The sequence below is a fragment of the Dipteris shenzhenensis genome, chromosome 29 (assembly GCF_047967505.1).
Source record: "Dipteris shenzhenensis isolate YYH24624 ecotype China chromosome 29, Dip_SZ_1.0, whole genome shotgun sequence".
Classification (NCBI taxonomy): domain Eukaryota; kingdom Viridiplantae; phylum Streptophyta; class Polypodiopsida; order Gleicheniales; family Dipteridaceae; genus Dipteris; species Dipteris shenzhenensis.
Genome location: NC_141624.1, coordinates 25,729,100 through 25,748,786, shown reverse-complemented (window position 1 = coordinate 25,748,786; position 19,687 = coordinate 25,729,100). Strand labels below are relative to the sequence as shown.

Here is a 19,687-nt window from a genome sequence, read left to right as displayed (position 1 = left end):
ACTCTCACACACTCCTAGCCCTTAGGCACACACCCATACATCAATTTGACTCTACAGTTTTATCATCATAGCCTATAGGGATTTGTTTTCTATTATGCCAGCCTGTAGATTACTCATGTATCCTCTATCTCTTTTGTGCTTCTTCAGATTTATAGATTGCATTCTTGATGCTTTAGAGGAGAAGTTTTTATGTGAAGGAGTTGTACTATCACCAAAGGCAATACAATTATGTCAAGTAGGGTCTTATATCACGTCGACATGCCATCAATCTTACCTTTTTTGGTCCTTTTTCAAGATTTTTGGTATCTCTAATGAACTTTGAACCACCTCTTCCAAGAGAAGGAAAGCTATAAAAGGTCCATCCCCAAGTGTTTTCTTTATTTTCCAAGCTCCATGTGCCTTGACTATGGAAGCTTGTCTACTGGATGGTTTATGCATACATTAATTGGTTGGCTTCATTTTCCTTTCTTCAATTCCTTCATCTAGAGGAAGTTAGCTTGTTCTCGAGGCCTCATGGCATTGTGATTTCTTGTGCTGAATGTTCTAGGATCTTTAGAGGATCAAGTGGTTGTTGAGTGATATCTTTTAGTTCCTTCACTTGCCACTTTATGTGATTCTCAGTTTAGTTCCAATTGAGCAACAGAAATTAAAAAATCAACTTTGATAGCACTCTGATGTGCCATCAAAATTGCTTATTTTCTTTCCTTTTAAGCTAATTGTGGCGAGAAGATAAACAAGCTAGGTCTCTCTTCTTACTATGTGTGTCATGCTTGTGTTTCTTAAATCTTAAAAGCCTGTATATGCATCTTTGCAAAAATAAGGCAAGTTAAAGCTTCTAGCTCAAGTCTAGAGTTTGAAAGAGAACTCAAGAGAGTTGTTGTTGTACAACAAATAATAATCAAGTAATTTTCAGATCGAGAAATTACTTTTGTTTTAGCCAAATGGGTACTATAAGATTTGAAATTGTTTTCTATTATATGTACACAACCTATGGGACCAAAGATAGCAATACAAATGTAGTAAATTTGGAACGTGATATGACAGCAACATTTGTGGTCCTTGTTGCTCAGTCTCAATCAAAGTTTCGTTGCAAAGAAAACGAAGAAGATGAAGGATTATCATGACTAACCGCCATTACTATCATGAATGGTGATGACAAGGCCGCATTGCAAACACGCTATTGGTATTGAGTACTCACACAAGGCATCAAGTTTGGTTTAGCAAAGTGATCTTTTGATGGATGGTTTGGCCTCTGACTTGGATGGACATGATCAATTGAAGGGAGATAGAGACACTGTTCATGCTTGTGTGGATGAGGTAAGTGGTTGATATTTGCTTTGTAGATTATTATTTCATCTTTTGATTGAAAGGAACCTAAACTAGAAATATATTAGTAGGAGGATGATGATATGGAATATGAACATTCTAGAGAAGAGCAAGATGAACATCTAAAAGGAGCTACTTGTGAGGACATTTCTCGAAGGAAGAATGAAGAGGAGACAAAAACAAAATAAAACAAACAAGGCAAAGGATGAAGATTTTTGAATTCCACATAATTTCCAAGTTGAGTTGCTTGCTGAGACAATGAACACATTGAACCTAAAGAGGGAGACTCCACTACCACTTGTTCCTTTATGCAGTATACACTTTCATCAAAGTGACGGACAAGTTGGCATGCAACTAGGTTTGAGATATCATTTTGACATGAGGGATACTTAGAGGAGTAAGGCTCCTTCTCCTTTCTTTATTTGGTTTAAAAGGGTTTCCCATACTTATTTTAGATTAGATTACCCAAATGTAGGATCCCATATGGAAGGACATAAATAATCTCTTTAAAGAGGGTAAGAAAAGTTTGTTTCAAATAGCCCTTGTATTTGATCTTATTATGGTTTTTATTATTGTAACGTAACAATGTTTAGCATTTTTTATTTTGGATTTTGTTTTTAAAACCGATCTTTGGTATGATGAGAACTGGATCCATGTAGTATTGTCAAGTGCAAGTATAATTTGTTTTTCTTGGCGGTTTCTCATTTCAAAGTAAGAATGGTTTTTTAATATGTTTCAAAACTTTAGTGTGTGTGGACTTACAAATTCTGGGCATGCAATAAGCATATGAATTACAATTTGTCTTCTAATAATACTATGGGTTTCGTTCAATGTTTTATTGATTGCATTGACTCTGTTACATCAAAGATTTATAGATAGCCAGTAGGGGAATACATGGACATGATCGAATGTTTTCCATGTAGTATTACTAAGCGCAATCATATACTTTGTTTTTCTTGGACTATTAAGTTTGTTGGAGGTTTTACATTTCGAAGTAAGAATGGCTTTTTTGGTGGGTTTCAAAATTTTAGTGTGAGTGCCCTTACAAATTCAAGGCATGCAATAATCATATGAGTAAGATTTTATCTTCTTATAATATTATGGATTTTGTTCGGTGTTTTGCTCATTGCATTGTCTTTGTTATATGACTCCCTCGATTAGCTCTATGGATTGGCTTTTACCTGTTGTGCTGAGATCGGCTTTGATTGCTTTGGAATCCTGGAGTAAAAGGAAAGTTTTATAGCTGGCCACTAGGGAAACACATGGATATTGTCCAAAATTTTCCATGTAGTTTTGATAAGTGAGTTTCAAAATTTTAGTGTGGGTTCCCTTACAAATTCTGGGCATTCAATAATCATATGAATTACAATATATCTTCCAATAATATTATGGGTATCGTTCAGAATTGCATTGATTGTGTTATATGCAAGGTTAATAGCTAGGCACTCTCTACAAACCTCACATAGAAAAACACTTGCAAACTTGCATAGAAATTTGCAAACTTGCAAACGTGCATAGAAATTTTACTCGCACAATGCCAAGCCCCTCCAACAAGCTACCATCTCCTCTCAAACCATCACGACCCTTCCACTACAACATCTCACACCCGTCTCCTTCCATCCACCAACCAGACCTAGGACCAAACCCAAACGTGCAATCTTTAGGGGAAAAGATGAAATCAATCTGTCATACATGGACAAATCACACCGAGCTCCAACTTCGAATCCCTTTGCGTGCTCAACGAACCACTTATTACACTACTCTCCCAAACACTTTAGTCAACCACTTACTCAACAAGGCAATGTTGATCCACATCCACCCTTCAAGACTTCCCACAAAACGTATTGCACTTTCCTTATCCCCATCCTCAGCCCAAAGGAATGTCCTGGAATAAGCTGCCAATTTTTGCCCAGCGTGACATTCCAAAATGCAAGACTGGTGCTAGGTAGATAATTTAGCAAAACAATGGGCATGACCATTCCCTGCCAACTTCTCTACTTTTCCTTTATCCTATAAAGGTTTGGGAAATTTAATCTCCGCTGTCCAATCCGAATACATTACTAGTCGAAAAATCCCTCCCAAGTGACGATGGACCAGATTCCACCTAACTAACCTCCGCACCAAGGCAACCGGGGGACGGGGTCATGGTCGAACTTTTTTGGGTCAAAAAGTGTTGAGAATATGGCTCATGGCCTCCAGCGGCTCACCAAATTCCGAGCAGTTCCCTTCCCAGAAAGGCACTCAACAGATTTCGTGCACTTTCCTCCCTAGAAAGTCCTCCTCAGCCCATCCCTATACACCAGAAACCACTCCTCCCAAATAACGAATGACCCTGCCTAGACAGGCTTAACGAGGGGGTTCACACCACCCACCTAGATGCCCCAAAAAAAGGATGGAAAGGATCAACGTACTACGTGGAAAAATGAAAAACATGGGCTCGGATTGTAAGGACCAAAAAACCATTGGCACGAGGAGATCGCCCACCGACACAAAATGGCCCACAAACTGTGCCGATTGGGGCTTGAACCCTTGCCATCTGACACAATCCAATTGAGCTATCCAACGCTTGTGGAGTTTAACGGTAGCCTTTGTGGCCTACCCCATGGGAAAGTCTAATTGGAGGTTCCACTTTGAGAAGCTAAAAATGGTGATTTTTAGAAATTCGCTTTTGGATATTTATGATTGGGCTATTTGCATCCCTTTAAATCCTCCATCTTTTTCTCCCTACTCTCTTTCTCTCTCTCTCTCTCTTCTTCTTCTTCTCTCTCTTTCTAAACCCCTTTCCCACTCCCAAGCTTGCTATTTGGATCCCTTGAAATCCTCCCATCTCTCTCTCCTTCTTTTTCACGCACCATCTCAGTGCGGCCACATGAATGAAATTCATCTAAAAATGGGTGTCGGCGGTCCGGCAGCTGAGCAATGCGTGTCGGTCATCCCGCCGAGGGTGGATGGTCTGAACCCACGCTTAGGAACTGAATTCCAAATGTTTTACGCTTGGCAGAAGCATTCCATAATCTCAAGTAAAATTTTCAGGCTCTCCTGATTCTCCAGCAACAATCTCATCGGCGAAAAGCTGCCAATAAACGATTTGCAAAGGCCAATGATTGGCCTTCAGCTACACCCTTCTTAGCTTTAGGAAATTTGTTGTTGTCCATTTTACAGCATAAAACAGCCTTGTCGCCATGAAAGCAACGTTCGCCTTTGCTTCCATCCCCTTCCAGTACCCTTCCTCACCCTCTTTACAGAATGAGCTTCTTGAAACAGAGGCATTTATTATTCGACCATCAGAGTCGATTCAGAATTCGCAAGTCCTCCGCCACTTACGTAGCCGAAAGAAGATCAATACATGGAGGCAACAGGCAATGGGATTGGGATGTGCTAACGTTTGGGCAGTCAACGGATCATGGAGCTACCTACGTTTATTCAAGCTACGTCAGTCTGTTGCAAAGGTGCATTAACATGAAAGAGCTTGCACAAGGAAAGATTGTCCATTACCATATAATTAAAGCGGGCCTTAAGGCAGATATTTTTTTAGAAACTACCCTTGTGAATATGTATGTCCACTGCAATAGCATCTGTGATGCTCGGCAGGTGTTCAACGAAATGCTCAAACGAGATCTGTGCACATGGAACATAATAATTTCAGCCTATTCCAAGGACGGGCTGGCTGAGGATGTGATACAACTCTTTTGGCAAATGCAAGGAGAAGGTGTGAAAGCCGATGAAGTGGCCTTTTTGTGCATTCTCAAGGCTTGTGCGAGCTTAGGGAGATTGGAACAAGGTAGACAGATCCATGCCCTTATACTTGATATTAACATCAATCAAAATATTCTTATCGGTAATACTCTTATAGACATGTATGCGAAATGTGGGAAACTACAGGATGCACATCAAGTCTTTGACAACATGCAAGAACGAAGTGTGGTCTCATGGAATGTGATGATATCAGGCTATATCAAGCATGGCCGTGTTGATGCAGCGTTCGAGGTCTTCCACGGAATGCAGCAGGAAGGCATGATGCCAAATAAAGTAACCTTTGTAAACATTCTCAGTTTCTGTACTAGCCATGTAAACCTAGAGCATGGCAAGCTGATCCATGACTGCATAATGAAACTGGGAATCAAGCTCAATATCTTTCTACAGAGCAGTCTTGTCACCATGTATGTTAAATGCGGTAGCATTAAAGATGCACGTGTTATTTTTGATCAAACGTATGGGCAAGATGTGGTGACTTGGACTGCCATGATTGTGGGGCATGCCAAACATGGGCTTGCTGCAGAAGCATTGGAACTCTTTCAGCGAATGCAAAAGGAAGGTTTAGAACCAAACCAGGTTACCTTTGTTGGCATCCTCAATGCATGTGCCAGCCTGCCAGCCCTGGAACAGGGTAAGCAGGTTCATACTATTATCATCAAACGTGGGTTTGAATCAGATGCTTTTGTAGGGAGTGCCCTTGTTAACATGTATGCTAAATGTGGAAGCATAAAGGATGCTCGGAAAATCTTTGAAAATATGAGTAGACGAGATGTGGTCTCATGGACTGCAATGGTTGCAGGATATGCACAACATGGGCACACTGAGGATGCACGCCAACTTTTTCAGCGAATGAATTATGAAAGTGTGAGGATGAACCATGTGACCTTCACAAATATTTTATCCGCATGTAGCCATGCAGGCCTTGTGGAGGATGGCCATTTTTATTTTTATTCGATGAGTCAAGATCATGGCATCAAACCGAGAGCAGAGCATTATGCCTGTATGGTAGATCTCCTTGGCCGTGCTGGGCGCCTGAAGGAGGCAGAGGGCTTCATTCAGAAAATGCCATTTCAGCCTCCTGCTGTGGTCTGGATGGCCTTGTTGGGGGCCTGTAGAATATACTGTGATGTTGAGCTTGGTAAGTTTGCAGTTGAAAGTATTCTTCGATTGGAACCTCAGAACACAGCATGTTTGGTGCTTTTGTCCAACATATATGCTGCCACTCAAGCTGGTGAGCGTGAGGAGGCCAGAGAGGCATCTTCAGGTATCATTTTGAGAGAGGGCATTGGTGACAACACATTGCTCATGAAGTTGTAATTTGTGGAACTATAGAAAATTGAAGAAAGGGTTACTGTTACGAAAAAAACAGTCTAAAATACAGATTCAGTCTGTTGGTGGTCTGCCGGCTATCTAAATACTACCATGGGACTGTCCTTATTAATGCTCTGACAATTCTAAATCATCATTTGGAAGAACCTGACTATAGGTAGGTATGGCTGACTACACAGATTAATACCAACTCTGACGATTTTGCTCATTTAATTAAAATGCAACATCCAATAGACAAATTAGGCTGTGTTTTGCTTTCATGAGTTAACAAGGTGAACTTGAAGTGATCATTGCAATTGATCAGGGTTGCATTCCACATAGATCCTTAACATTTTGACAGTGCTCCTTTTCCAACTGTTATAGAATCTACCTGCAGTTGACAGGTATCCATTGCAATCCAAGGACGTAAATTCTAGTCTTACAACTTCCCATAATCCAGGTCCCAATGTGAGAGAGTGTTTGCTTTGGAGCAACGTACAGTTTTTTAAAGTGAAGATGTCAACCTTTAGGTTTGAGTGGAGAGAATAATATAGGGTATTTAGGGTTTGCTGTACAGATATGGACAAGTTTGGTGGCTTTCGTTCATAAAATTCGGATGCTTGGATATTTCAGCCTTCAATCATTGGTTCACACGTGCCTCCCCAAACATGTGAGTTTCTGTACTCTAATACAAAAATTATTCATTACTCCATATCTAAAGCTTGATGCATGAAATGGCAATCATTTTACTTTATTCTGGTTCTCTATGAAATAGCAGAGACGTTTTTACAAGATCATTGTTCTGTCCATGTTTGTCACATGACAATCTGATTTCAGGGCAATTTCTTTGGAGTTTTGCTGTCCATGCCCTCCCGAAATCTTGTTGCCAAAAGGTCTGTGAGCTGGAGGAACGCTAATTGGCTCATCTCTAGGCCTTCTTTGATAAATTTTAGATCTCTTTTTCTGGTAATCAATTGATTCACGTCAATGAGAGGAGTCTGATAATGGTTTTATACTTGAATGCATGTGACAAGCTTTTTGCTTGAAGAAAGTATCATAGTATTCATAGAGCTGAAATGTTGAGTTCCACAATCCAATTGCATGAAGCGTTTAGTATATAGTTCATGGTACCGTGAGGATGCAGCACGCCTATATCTGTATGGATCTGAGAAAAAGGACTGGATAGAAATTCCAGGATAGAGGGAGTCTTTGAATGTTCGGATTTGTGTTTGCTCATTATAAGAATAATTGCTTACATTCCTTGTTTCAGAGTATGCCGTCAGATTGTGAATTCACAAAGTTCTGTGTTAGCATCGGAACGAAATGCAAAATTTGCTATACAAGCTGCTTTCTGTTTCTTTGAGTTCAGGGTCGCCAATTGCTGTGTAATACTGTTTCAGAGCAATGATAAATCCAAGGGGTACAACAGATTAATTGCCAAATGGAAGGGGAAGTAGTGACAGTTTTCAGATTTATTGGGTCATGATCCTATGTCTCGTCAAGTAGCAGCTTATTGCTTCATACTGATTTGGGCCTTTTGCTTATCTGCAGCAGATGTCACACAGTTTGTACACTGTTACGCTCAAGTCGAGGTAACATGACCTCGTAAGGGTCAGTCGACATTTTCCTTTAAAGGATCAATGTTTGTATTATATTTGTTTGGGCTTCATGTAAATGATAAAAAAGGAATCAAGGTCAAGGTCCTTGGTGAGGGTGACATGGCACTAGACTAGGTGGATCTAAGGCTAAGGGACCTAAATGCATGAAATGTGCCAAGGGGCAAATGGTTTTAATGATATCCCAAGAGAGGGGTAAATGATGCATTAAGGAGGGACCCTAAAATGAAGACATGTGGCATACTAGATCCATCTAGGGAATTTTGGGGCTTGGTGGAATTGTGTAAGCAAGAGCTTCACATAACGATTCGAAAGAAGAGAAAAAGCTGACTACTACCACCGAGAACGGCTGGGAGGTGATTCAATGTGCCTGCGCCCGTGATTCGACGTAAGCTAGGAGTAAACTAGTTTTTGCGTAATATTTGGTATGAAAGCCCTAGTCGTGGGATTGCATCGGGTTGTGGGAGTTGGAGCGATGCTTTGCTCAGAGTACGAAGTACGGTTAGGCTTGCCTTGGTCTGTCGTCCGGGAGTAGATCATTAGCGAATTGTGTGAGCTGGTGGTTTGACTGGAAGAAATGCACACGAAGTCATACGGGATTGGAGTCAAAGACGAAAGTTGTGCGTGGACTTGGTGACGGGAATCTGACGAGCTGTTGACGATTTGAAGGCGATGAAGCAGGAGTTCACGACTGCAAGCAGAGGGCTATTTTGTCGTCGCGGGACTTGCATGTACTACTTGAAGGGCGCTTGGAGTTCGATACCAAGGTCCATTGAAAGGAGTTGCGTTGGATATTTAAGTGGCTCACGTGCAGGTTTACGGGTGGTTACTTTTAGGACTCCTTGGCATCGCGGGAGCTAGCTGTTGTCATATTTACGTAGTAACTAGCTGGTGAAGCTTTGGTTAACACCAAAGGCTGGAGCGTAACAAATTTCCAAAACCTCGCATCTTATAACTTGACCTGTGATAGAATCTGTGGCATAAATGGCTGTCGCCCTGCGCCCAGCGCATGGAGCTATGGAGCATAACAATTGATTTGCAAAGTTCGGGCGCTATGATAGTTATAAATGGCTTGCAAGTTGTGGGTTCGGTAGCCAGTAGAGTTACGTCTGTTGCTGTGGACCGCTATTGGGGAAGCTTGGTTACATTTAGTCGTACCAAAAGATTAACGACTATGCTCATGAAGACCTGCCTGGGACAAGTTGATCTCTTCATGCAGCAGAAATATGACCAGGGACCTCTCTATGCCTTCTAAGTTTTGTTGGAGTATATGCTAGTTTATTTGCCTTGGCGTTTGAGTTATTTCGGATTACAGACATTTCCCTAGTATAGGGAAAAGATTTCGGTTTGGTTCTCAACTAATTTCAGTTGATGGTTATGCCTGTTTAGGCACCTTTTTGTGGTTATGAGATTGAAAAGTAGTTTGTAAATACAGTTCTTGGCGGTGTTTTAATTTATTAAAAAAAAAAAAAAACCACCCATCGACGTAAATGGAAGTAGAAGAAGAAGCTTCTAGGGTGAATCCCATAGAGTCGGGAGTCCGACCGACCCCGCAGGTGTCGCGCCTAGCAGGTCATACACTATTTGGCAGAATTGCAATGTTAGAGGATGCCTGGCAACAGATTTTAGCGCAGCAGTTACAAGCAAATGTAGGGCAATCTGAGCTCAGGAAAATGGTACATAGTATGTCTGCTAGACCATCTCGTGAAGAGAAAGGAAAATCTCCAATGGAACCGGAGTCTAGTGTTCATGTGGTAGAGCCTAGGAGGGCTAAGGCGCCTAATATTGCCAATTATAGGCTAGAAAAGTATTCTGGTCGGATGTCTGACCGTAGTTCCGATATCATTGAGACCTGGTTACACAAATGGGACGAGGCATTTGCCATTTGTGAAATCAGGAATGATATGAAGAAAATCCGCGAGGCCACCCATATGTTTAATGAGGCAGCGGATAGGTGGTGGATAAAATAGCAGAAAGATGGAGTGGCATCCACTACTTGGGAGGGGTTTAAAAAGGAATTTAGAAAACACTTCCTACCTCCTGACGAAGCATCCCGAGCTTGGGATCAGTATCGAAACCTTCGTCAGAGAAATTTATCAGTGGCGGAATACACTGATAAGTTCAGAGAAAGTATAATGAAAGTTGATGAACCTCTACCTCAGTCAATCCAAGTAAAAGATTTTTATCTTTGGATTGAATGACCGAATCAAGATGGAAGTTCGGGCTAAGTATGCGAACACGCTAGATGAAGCAATTGCCATAGCCCTGAACTATGACGATGCAAAAGGAAACAGACCAAGTGGGTTTGTGCAGGTTGGGACTCAGTATGGGTACCTGAAGAAAATTGGGTTTAAGAAGAAGTGGATTAGCAAAGGGAGTGCCTCACAGCCTAGTGGTCAAGCCAAGCAGGCGAAACCAGTTGAGACTCCTAAATCAAGTATCACCATTGGAATGAAAAGAAAAGTAACACCAATGGCGGCCCGGGCTTGGTCGAAGTCTTCTTTGAACCCAGAGCAAAGGGAAAAAGCGAGGAGAGAAGGCTTGTGTTTTGGATGCCTTCAGCCTCATCAGTGGAAAGATTGTCCACGAAACAAGGATTGAAGGATGGCTGAGATGGTGGTCTCAGAATGCGACGTGGAAATGGAGGGAAGTCCCAGAGCAGAACAGATGCAGATTGAACTAGCGGGATCTTCTCAGAGGTCAATACCTTTTTTGTTATGTGTGTTTGTTGCTAAGTTAGTAACTAGTGCACCTGATAATATCCTATCAAAGCCCGCAGCAACGGGGTATACAGCCTTTAATGATATGGAGTTTAATTAAGATGAAAGTGCAAGTAGCTAATCATGATGTCATTGTGTTGTTTGACTCGGCGTCAACGCACAATGTAATTAACTCCAAGCTTGTAAAGAGGCTGAAACTAAAGACTAGCCCATCTGACTATGCATATACAGTCAGAATGGCAGATGGAAGTTCAACTGAAGTATGGGACCAAAGGGTTACCCAGTTGGAGCTTCGAATTCAGGACTATGCTAGAGAAGCTTGATTTTGAAATGATTAAGCTTGCTCATGCAGACATAGCCCTAGGTAAGGCTTGGCATTCTAGGAAGAATCCAGCCATAGATTGGAAAAAGCACATTTATCAATTCAAGATGAATGATGTGCTGTATGTCTTACGAGGTGAAAAAGATATACCTCAAGGACCGTTGGTTTCCGTGATGGAAATTCAAAAAGCTCAAGAAGAGTTTTTGTTTCTTTGTACAGCATCGGTAGAGCCGACTGATGATTCTTCGGCTAGCAGTGATGTTGTCCAAAATGGAGAGATGGCCAAGCTGGCTGATCAAATAGCAGAGGAGTTCTCTGATTGTTTTAGGGATAAGCTACCTTATGGGTTACCTCCAGAGCGGAATGTTCAGCATAAGATTGAACTAATCCCAGGGGCAGAACCTGTAAATAGACCTTCCTATAGATTGAGTTTTACTGAAGAAGCGGAGGTACGAAGACAATTGGAAGAATACCTCAAGTTGGGGCAGATTCAACCAAGTTTCTCACCTTTTGCTTCGCCAGTGATATTAAAGAAGAAGAAAGATGATACTTTTCGCCTCTGTATAGATTACAGAGCATTGAATAATATCACTATTAAGCACAGGTATCCGATGGATCGGATCGATGATTTGCTAGATACATTACATGGGGCCGTAATTTTCAGTAAGATAGATCTTAAATGTGGCTACCGTCAGATCCGTATTAGAGTCGAGGATGTGCATAAAACCGCTTTTAGAAGCAGGTTTGGACATTATGAGTTTTTGGTAATGCCCTTTGGACTTACCAATGCTCCAGCTACATTCGTCATGCTTATGAACGATTTACTAAGTCCGTATATTGGAAAGTTTGTAGTACACTTTATTGACGATATTCTGGTATTCAATAAAAGTATTACTGAGCATCACGAACACTTAAAAATAGTGTTCAGTACTTTGAGGAAAGCCAGTCTTTATGTAAATAAAAAGAAAACTATACTGTGTATGGTAAGACGTGAATATTTAGGATTCATAATTACTCATGAGAGGGTAGAAATGGATCCAAAGAAAGTGGCTACGATACTGACTTGGCCAATCCCTCAGAGTTTGACTGCCTTGCGATCATTCTTGGGATTTGTCCAATTTTATGAACGGCATATCAAAGGATATTCCGAAATAGTATCGCCATTGATTGATCTGACCTTAGATAAAGTACCTTTTATATGGGGACAGAATCAAGAGGAAAGTTTTAACACCATAAAACAAGCTATGGTCTCACGACCGGTGTTAAAAATAGTTGATCCCCAGAAACCGTTTTTCCTTGAAACCGATGCAAGTGGCATTGCGGTAGGAGCAGTTCTCCTCCAAGAGGAAAGGCCAGTAGCCTTTGAAAGCAAGAAGCTTTCTCCCTCTCAACGAAATTGGCCAACTCATGAATTAGAGTTGTATGCTGTTGTCCATGCTCTGAAAACATAGAGACATTATTTGTATGGGTCAGAGTTTTATGTTGATGTTCATCACGATACTCTGAAACATTTTTGTAAACAACTTGACTTGAGAGGCCGCCAAGCTAGGTGGACAGAACTCATGCAGGAGTTTAACTTGACAATTCGGTACCGAAGAGGGAAGGATAATAAAGTTGTTGATGCGTTGTTACGCATTATGCATAATATGAGTTTCACAGTATTAGAGAGTGCTCTAATGATTGAGATTAGAGAAACTCAAAAGGTGGACGAGTTCGTCCAGAGCCTTTGGCCTAAGGCTCACGTATTCAAACTCGGGGAAAAGGATGACTTGGCATCCAGAAAAGGCCAAACTTATGAAAGATATGCCATAAGGGATGGTATGCTGAAAAGAAATGGCAAAGTAGTAGTACCTAAGCAGAATGATCTGAGGCAGAGAGTCATTCAACAATGCCATGATAGCCCATGTGCGGGACATCCAGGAGTCAAGAAGACATATGATCTCGTGAAGCGAGATTTCTTTTGGCCAAAGATGAAAAAGCATATTCAATGAATATGTGACACGTTGTTTTTCGTGTCAGGTAAGTAAGGCAAAGCGGGTGAAGCCACCCGGACTTTCACAACCCTTGGAAATACCACTAGGTAGGTGGGAGAGCATTTCCATGGAATTTATTGTAGATCTGCCTACGACACAAGGGGGATATGATTCTATCCTTGTGGTGGTTGATCGTCTTACCAAGATGGCTCACTTGATTTCAACTAGAGAGTCTGTTAGTGTTCCGCAAGTGGCGGATTTGTTTATTAGACATATATTTCGTTTGCATGGATTACCCAAATCCATAGTGTGAGACAGAGATGTCAAATTTACTGATCATTTTTGGACTGCGGTGTTTGAGATACTAAGGACTGAGTTGGGAATGAGTAGTGGGGATCATCCAGAAACGGATGGTCAGACGGAAAGAATCAATCAAATTTTAGAGGATATGCTTAGAGCATATGTGTCATTGAGGCAACATACATGGAACAAGTGGTTGCCATTGTTAGAATTTGCCTACAATGATAGAAAACATTCCTCTACAGGGTTCAGTCCTTTTAGAGCTGAACTATGGTTATAGACCAGCGAATCTATCTATAGTTGGAGTACCTCAGAGAGTGCCTAGTGCCGCGAACTTTGTGGTTCAGATGCGGGAGATGCTAGCACTTGCGAGAGCTAACATCTGCCAAGCTATGGATAGAGCGAAGGCGTATGCGGATGAAAACCGATCCGCTAGAGAATTTAAGGAAGGAGAAAAAGTTTTTCTTAGAGTTCCTTTGCACTCTAAGTCTTTGACTGCAGGAGAGTGTGCTAAGTTATCACCTCGATATTGTGGTTAATTCTAAAAAGAATAGGCAAGGTAGCCTATAAATTAGAATTGCCACAGGGTTGTAAGGTGTACTTAGTGTTTCATGTTTCTTGTTTAAAGAAAATTTTGCATACAGGTTACTCACTAATTGAGGGTGTTGTTTTGTTTTAGGAGATAGAGGATAATGCAAGACGCAAACCAACAGGAATCTTGGACCGAGGAACAATGCAAGTACGCAATCGAAAGATACCCACGGTGTTGGTTGCATGGCATGGTCTACCTCTATCAGAAACTACCTGGGAATCCGTATACCAGTTACGGAGAGAGTTCCCAGACTTTATCATCGAGGACGCTGATGCCTAAAGAGGGAAGGAATGTTACGCTCAAGTCGAGGTAACATGACCTTGTAAGGGTCAGTCGACATTTTCCTTTAAAGGATCAATGTTTGTATTATATTTGTTTGGGCTTCATGTAAATGATAAAAAAGGAATCAAGGTCAAGGTCCTTGGTGAGGGTGACATGGCACTAGACTAGGTGGATTTAAGGCTAAGGGACCTAAATGCATGAAATGTGCCAAGGGGAAAATGGTTTTAATGATATCCGAAGAGAGGGGTAAATGATGCATTAAGGAGGGACCCTAAAATGAAGACATGTGGCATACTAGATCCATCTAGGGAATTTTGGGGCTTGGTGGAATTGTGTAAGCAAGAGCTTCATGTAACGATTCGAAAGAAGAGAAAAAGTTGACTACTACCCCCGAGAACGGCTGGGAGGTGATTCAATGTGCCTGTGCCCGTGATTTGACGTAAGCTAGGAGTAAACTAGTTTTCGCGTAATATACACAAAATCCAGTATATTAGGACATACATCGCTATTTTCTGTGATGATTCATTTCATACTTGGAGCTTAATAATGACTTGCAATCCGCCAAGGCCTGCCCTTTTTAAAAGGTCCAATCATTTCATTATAAAAGCTCTTTGTGAAGACCTCAACGACACGGTACTTGGTGGGACAATACATTAGGTTAGTGTTGCCGTTTACTATGCATTTTCATAGCAATTCTCAGCATGTTGGGACTTCTAGTAATGGAGCTATGCCTTCACAATGGAGGGAAATGGCCACATGGTGTGATGTAGCTATGCCATGCATCAATCTCCTCAACCACATGGTCTCCTAATAACCTGCATTTGTGGCCATGCATTCTGCTGCTCTGTGAAAGAGACTCTCATTTCTTACCAAGGTAGAACTCTTGTCATCATCCATGAGAGTAGGCAAGGATTTGTAATCATTCTTGCGGAATTGTTTACAGCTTTATGAGTATACTTACCTTGTGTCAATAGAATCTTTCTCTAAATTTTTATTTCAAGAAAATAGTGGATGTCTCCCATGTCTTTCATGTCGAATTCTATTGGTGATGGGTTTTTTTGTTGACTGACATCTTTTTGTATCAAATGAAAATGTCATGTAAATCATAGATAAGAGCACTTATGCATAGGAGAAACTAGCACTGATAGGCTCACATGTAGCTCACACGGATAGCATAGGAGATGATATCTAGTGAATAGCGCGAGAGTAGCATTTCCTATTTTTTTGAGATGAAAATTTGTATTGTATATATATTTTATGAATAAATGTTGCTTGTATAGAGAACCCTGATTGCAAGAAATGATGAGGAAGACCTTGTCACCGATGAGATGATTGGATGGCCATTGGAGTTTGGATGTGGACCTGGGATCTTGCATCGGCACATGAGACAAATGGTGAAGTAAGTGAAGACTGCGTGCTTACAAAGGAAGAGGCAGTGGAGCGAGTGGGCCATAAAGAAAGAAAAGAAAGGATGGCTCTCATTGGTGGATGAAAGGAGCCAATTGATGGCCAAGGATTTTTGCATGAAAAGCAAGGGATGGAAAGTAAAGCACGTGAAAAGCAACTAGCAGCTGGCCATCAATAAGAAGGGAAGGCAGCCTTGGTTCAAGGCATCTGCTTGCTCGTCTCATGAAGTAGAGGGCAGTTGATCAAAGATTTCATGAGCTTTGGGCTCATTTTAAGTTCTTGTTCAGGGTGCCATCCATTGTGTGGGTGGTTTCATGCTTATGTTCATTGCAGAAGAGCTTTGGCTCAGTGTACTTTGTTTTGGTTCTAGTGATTAGTTGATTCGGAATTACACCTGGTGGTTCCTGTTTGATGATTGTGAGTGGCGTTATCAACTGCTCACAAGGGATTGAAATTAGTCTGCAGCTTTTGCGTGGCTGAGAAGGTTTTGATACGCTCAAAGCATCAGGAGCAACGTCACAAATTACGAGAGTTGTTGAGAAAGGATTGCTGAGATTTCGGCAAGTTCGCAGCAGCAGCAGAACAGGGACCGGAGTTGAAACTTCATCCGGAGTTGAGCAGCGGCAGATTTTGAAGAGTCCTCTAAGGCGGAGGAAGCAACAAAGGCAGCCGGTCGCGATCGTGAGGTTCAAGTTCAAATGTAGATGTTTATAGCAAGCGGGCTACAGAGAGTTTCAGCCATTTGTTGAGGCTACAGCAAACAAGAGGTGCTGGTGACTTGCAACAAAGGCCATATGCATGTACGACAGATCGTGGGTTATCATCACACAATCTCTGAGGTTCATGAGCAGCTGATCGTGGTTTTGGTTTTGCTGGCACCTAAGACAAGCAAGATTCAACTCTCATAGCTCAATTTCCTTCAGAAGGTGGCAAAACTGCATATGTATTCACAAGGATTGCAAAACAGCTGTAGTTCCTAGTGTTGCTGGCTGCAATCTGAAGGCAATGTGTGAAGCCTCTTGATAGACAGTTTTGCTTAAGGGTGGTCTTGAGGTTCTGGAAGGTCTTCATAGCACAGATCGTGAAGAAGTGAATGGGAGTTGTGCCAACAGCGAGGGCAGCTGCCTAATACGATTCACGGGCCTTGGGTTTGCTTCAACGATTCCAGAGGAGATTTTCCTTGTAATTGGCTCATGAGAAGACAGTCGTTTCAGTGATAGAAGGTCGATCATAGTTCGAGGCAGTATTTTATACGTCTCAGTTCATAGGGAGCCTTCTTCTTGCGAAATCTATAATTCATAAAGTTCATGGACTACATTCTTGACGATCAGATACAGTTTGATGGCTTCGTGTTGAGTTTTTGAAGGCAAGGGCAGCCAATAGCATGATCGCAGGTTGTGGCATAAGGTAATAGTTGGCAGTATATGCTTGGAGCTTGGGAAAACAAAGGCTACTCATTTGCGGTGGGAAGCACTTGTAAAATTACAGCAAATACAGGGTTTGACAGAAAACCAGTGATAGAGAAGAGGTGTAAGCAGGGAGACATTCCATGGGATATTGAATCCGAGAGTCCATCTGAGCTCTCTGGCATCCAATCTATTTTTGGCAGCAAGGTTCTATCTGATCCTACAGGGGGTTCTTGTCAAGAATTCATGATTTCTTGGAAGTGGTGATTTTCATATGCTCCAGTGCTCTTTGCATTTCCAAGCAATTATTTGAGATTATTTGTAAATGTGACTGTTCATCCAACTGTAAAGGCATTTCCAGGTTGCTCTGCCAGTCTATCAACGTCAGCTGATTTTTGAAATCTGAAATGAGTGTCATTGGACCCTATGATGATCAAATCATTCATGCAACAATAACAATGTCTTTTTATGTCAATCTGATATACAAGGAAGGATCTAAGTCTGATGATCGAAAACACATTTAAAAGAAAGCATTTACTCACATCCATCTAAAATATAGCCCAATCAAAGTGTGACACTAGAGCAATAACAGTTCTGACAGTTGTCATTTTTGCAATTGGTGCAAAACTTTCCTCATAATCTATACCATATTCTCGTGCATAACCTTTGGCAAGAAGTTTGGCTTTGTACTTTTCAACTATAACATGTGGATTCAATTTGACCCTATAAACCTCTTGCATCCAATGGGGCTTTTTCTTTGCAGGACAATCAAATAAACACCAAGTTTTATTTTTGGTGAGAGCATTGTACTCTTCATCCATGGCATGTTGCACATTATGGACTTGAATTGTTTCTTGGAAAGAAATAGATTCATTAAAGGAAAAATTAGTTTTGTAACTCCATCTTTCTAGTTCTTTTCTATCATAAGAAGATCTAATGTTTACAATGGAACTTTCTAGTCTGTCATTGATGGCTGTGGTAGTGGCAATGTCAATAGATTCTTACATTTTCTGTTTGTCTTTGCTTGGTGTTGTACTATAGACTGAGCATTGTTTGATGAAGCTGATAAGGTAATTCTTTGAGCCATTGGATTTGTTGATTTATTAGATACATTTTATGCTTGCCTTTGCTTTGTGTTCTCACACTAGACTGAGCACTATCTAATGGAGCTAGCAAGGTAATTCTTTGAATGATTGTATTTAATGATGGATTAGGTATAGAGATTGGTGTAGGCTGATCAAAGTATGATGAAGCTTCATCAATATTAATTACATCTCTAGTGATTATTGATTGGTCCATAAAATTTGTATACCTTGGATTCTTCTATATATTATGTGAAGACATATATGATGGATTTAACATCAAGTTTGTTCTAGAACATGTGCATAAGCTAGAGAGTCAAATACTCTAAAATGATTAACTTAGGGAATGCCTTCTCTAGTGTTATATTCTATAATATGGTAGCGGGGGAGACCACCATTTTTCGAGCAAAATCTTTCAAGCGTTCGAGTGATGGGAAAAAGAGAGCTTACAACTATGTAAAAATATGACAAAAATGGATCGGAAGAAAACATAGTTTTACTTAAAAATATGCAAAGTATTATAGCAATGCCTATTTTATACATAAATCTTTATAGAATCTTTGTAGATTGTAAGTAACATAACAAGATGGATTTTGAAGGAGCTCACATGTAGAGTAGACTTCTCTATCAAAATTCTGTTATAATCCTTCTTACAACTTTTACTTAATAGGGAGTGACATTGAAAACCCTCTCTCAACATATATTCATGAAAGGGTTTTTCCAAAGAAACCTCATTGAAGCAAGCCATCAAAGTAGTTTCACCAGCAAAACCCCTTTGAAGTAGGTTTTCTAAGGTAATTTTCGAAACCACCTTGGACAAAACTTTTAAAAGTGACAACTTTCATATCCAATGTCCAAATATAGTCATTCAACCACTCAAATTGATTGAAAAACCCCATTGAGCACATCTAAGGGGGTATATTTTGGAAAATCTTACATATATAGTATTAAATATTACATGTATTTTATAAGAGTGATATATAAGCCCCAGTTTATACTTATTTATAGTATTTACAAACGTATCTATAAATATCTTGTTATTTATGCTATAAAAACACTAGAAAGATCTTGCCATATTGATATAAATGTGTTCCATAAGTATTACATTGAGAGTGATTATGAAAGATGTTTCTTAAAGTAATTATTTTTCAACACTTTTTAAAGGTAATAACAGGGGTACAAAGGGATGTCTATGAATAAGAAAATTTATGTTATGTAAAAATGAATGAGTGAGTAATTTGTATATTTTTATGATAAAGGGATCTAGTTCTAATGAATATAAAAGTGTGCAAACCATGTTTCTTAAAGAAATATAATTTTTTAAATCTCTTGAAAAACACGCTCAGATAAACCTACTCGTAGGTTTTTGCTCGAAAAAATGATGCATCCTCATCAAGCATACATCACACTGTCAACTGATTCTGTAGTGATGTTGTCTTCTTTTTTGTTACTCCATTCTGATCTGGAGTGTGTTTGCACATAAATTGTCTCTTGACCCCGAACTATACGGAATTTGTTGAACTCAATGATTTGTATTCACCTACATTATCACAACGGAGTACTTTCATGAATTTGCTAGGTTGTTTTCAACTAGTGC

General features: G+C 40.5%; 1 protein-coding gene across 7 annotated transcripts; it reads left to right on the top strand.

Moving 5' to 3' along the window:
- The first annotated feature begins 4,222 nt into the window (after positions 1-4,222).
- Positions 4,223-17,280, top strand: LOC147882636 (pentatricopeptide repeat-containing protein At1g06140, mitochondrial-like). Of its 7 annotated transcripts, XM_087400172.1 has the most exons (5): positions 4,223-6,568; positions 6,788-6,858; positions 6,968-7,060; positions 7,228-7,283; positions 15,476-17,280. In XM_087400172.1, exon 1 carries the CDS (start codon positions 4,573-4,575, stop codon positions 6,397-6,399), a length of 1,827 nt encoding a protein of 608 aa, XP_087256298.1. In that variant the 5' UTR covers positions 4,223-4,572; the 3' UTR covers positions 6,400-6,568; positions 6,788-6,858; positions 6,968-7,060; positions 7,228-7,283; positions 15,476-17,280. The 7 variants fall into 7 exon arrangements, with proteins under 7 accessions (XP_087256298.1, XP_087256301.1, XP_087256299.1 ...); XM_087400175.1 differs by having other exon boundaries at positions 4,223-5,713; positions 5,882-7,060; XM_087400173.1 differs by having other exon boundaries at positions 4,223-6,850.
- The last annotated feature ends 2,407 nt before the right edge of the window (positions 17,281-19,687 follow it).

Bases quoted from the DNA above. Each gene is read 5' to 3' on its own strand.
- LOC147882636 (XM_087400172.1), top strand. From the start codon at position 4,573: ATGAGCTTCTTGAAACAGAGGCATTTATTATTCGACCATCAGAGTCGA.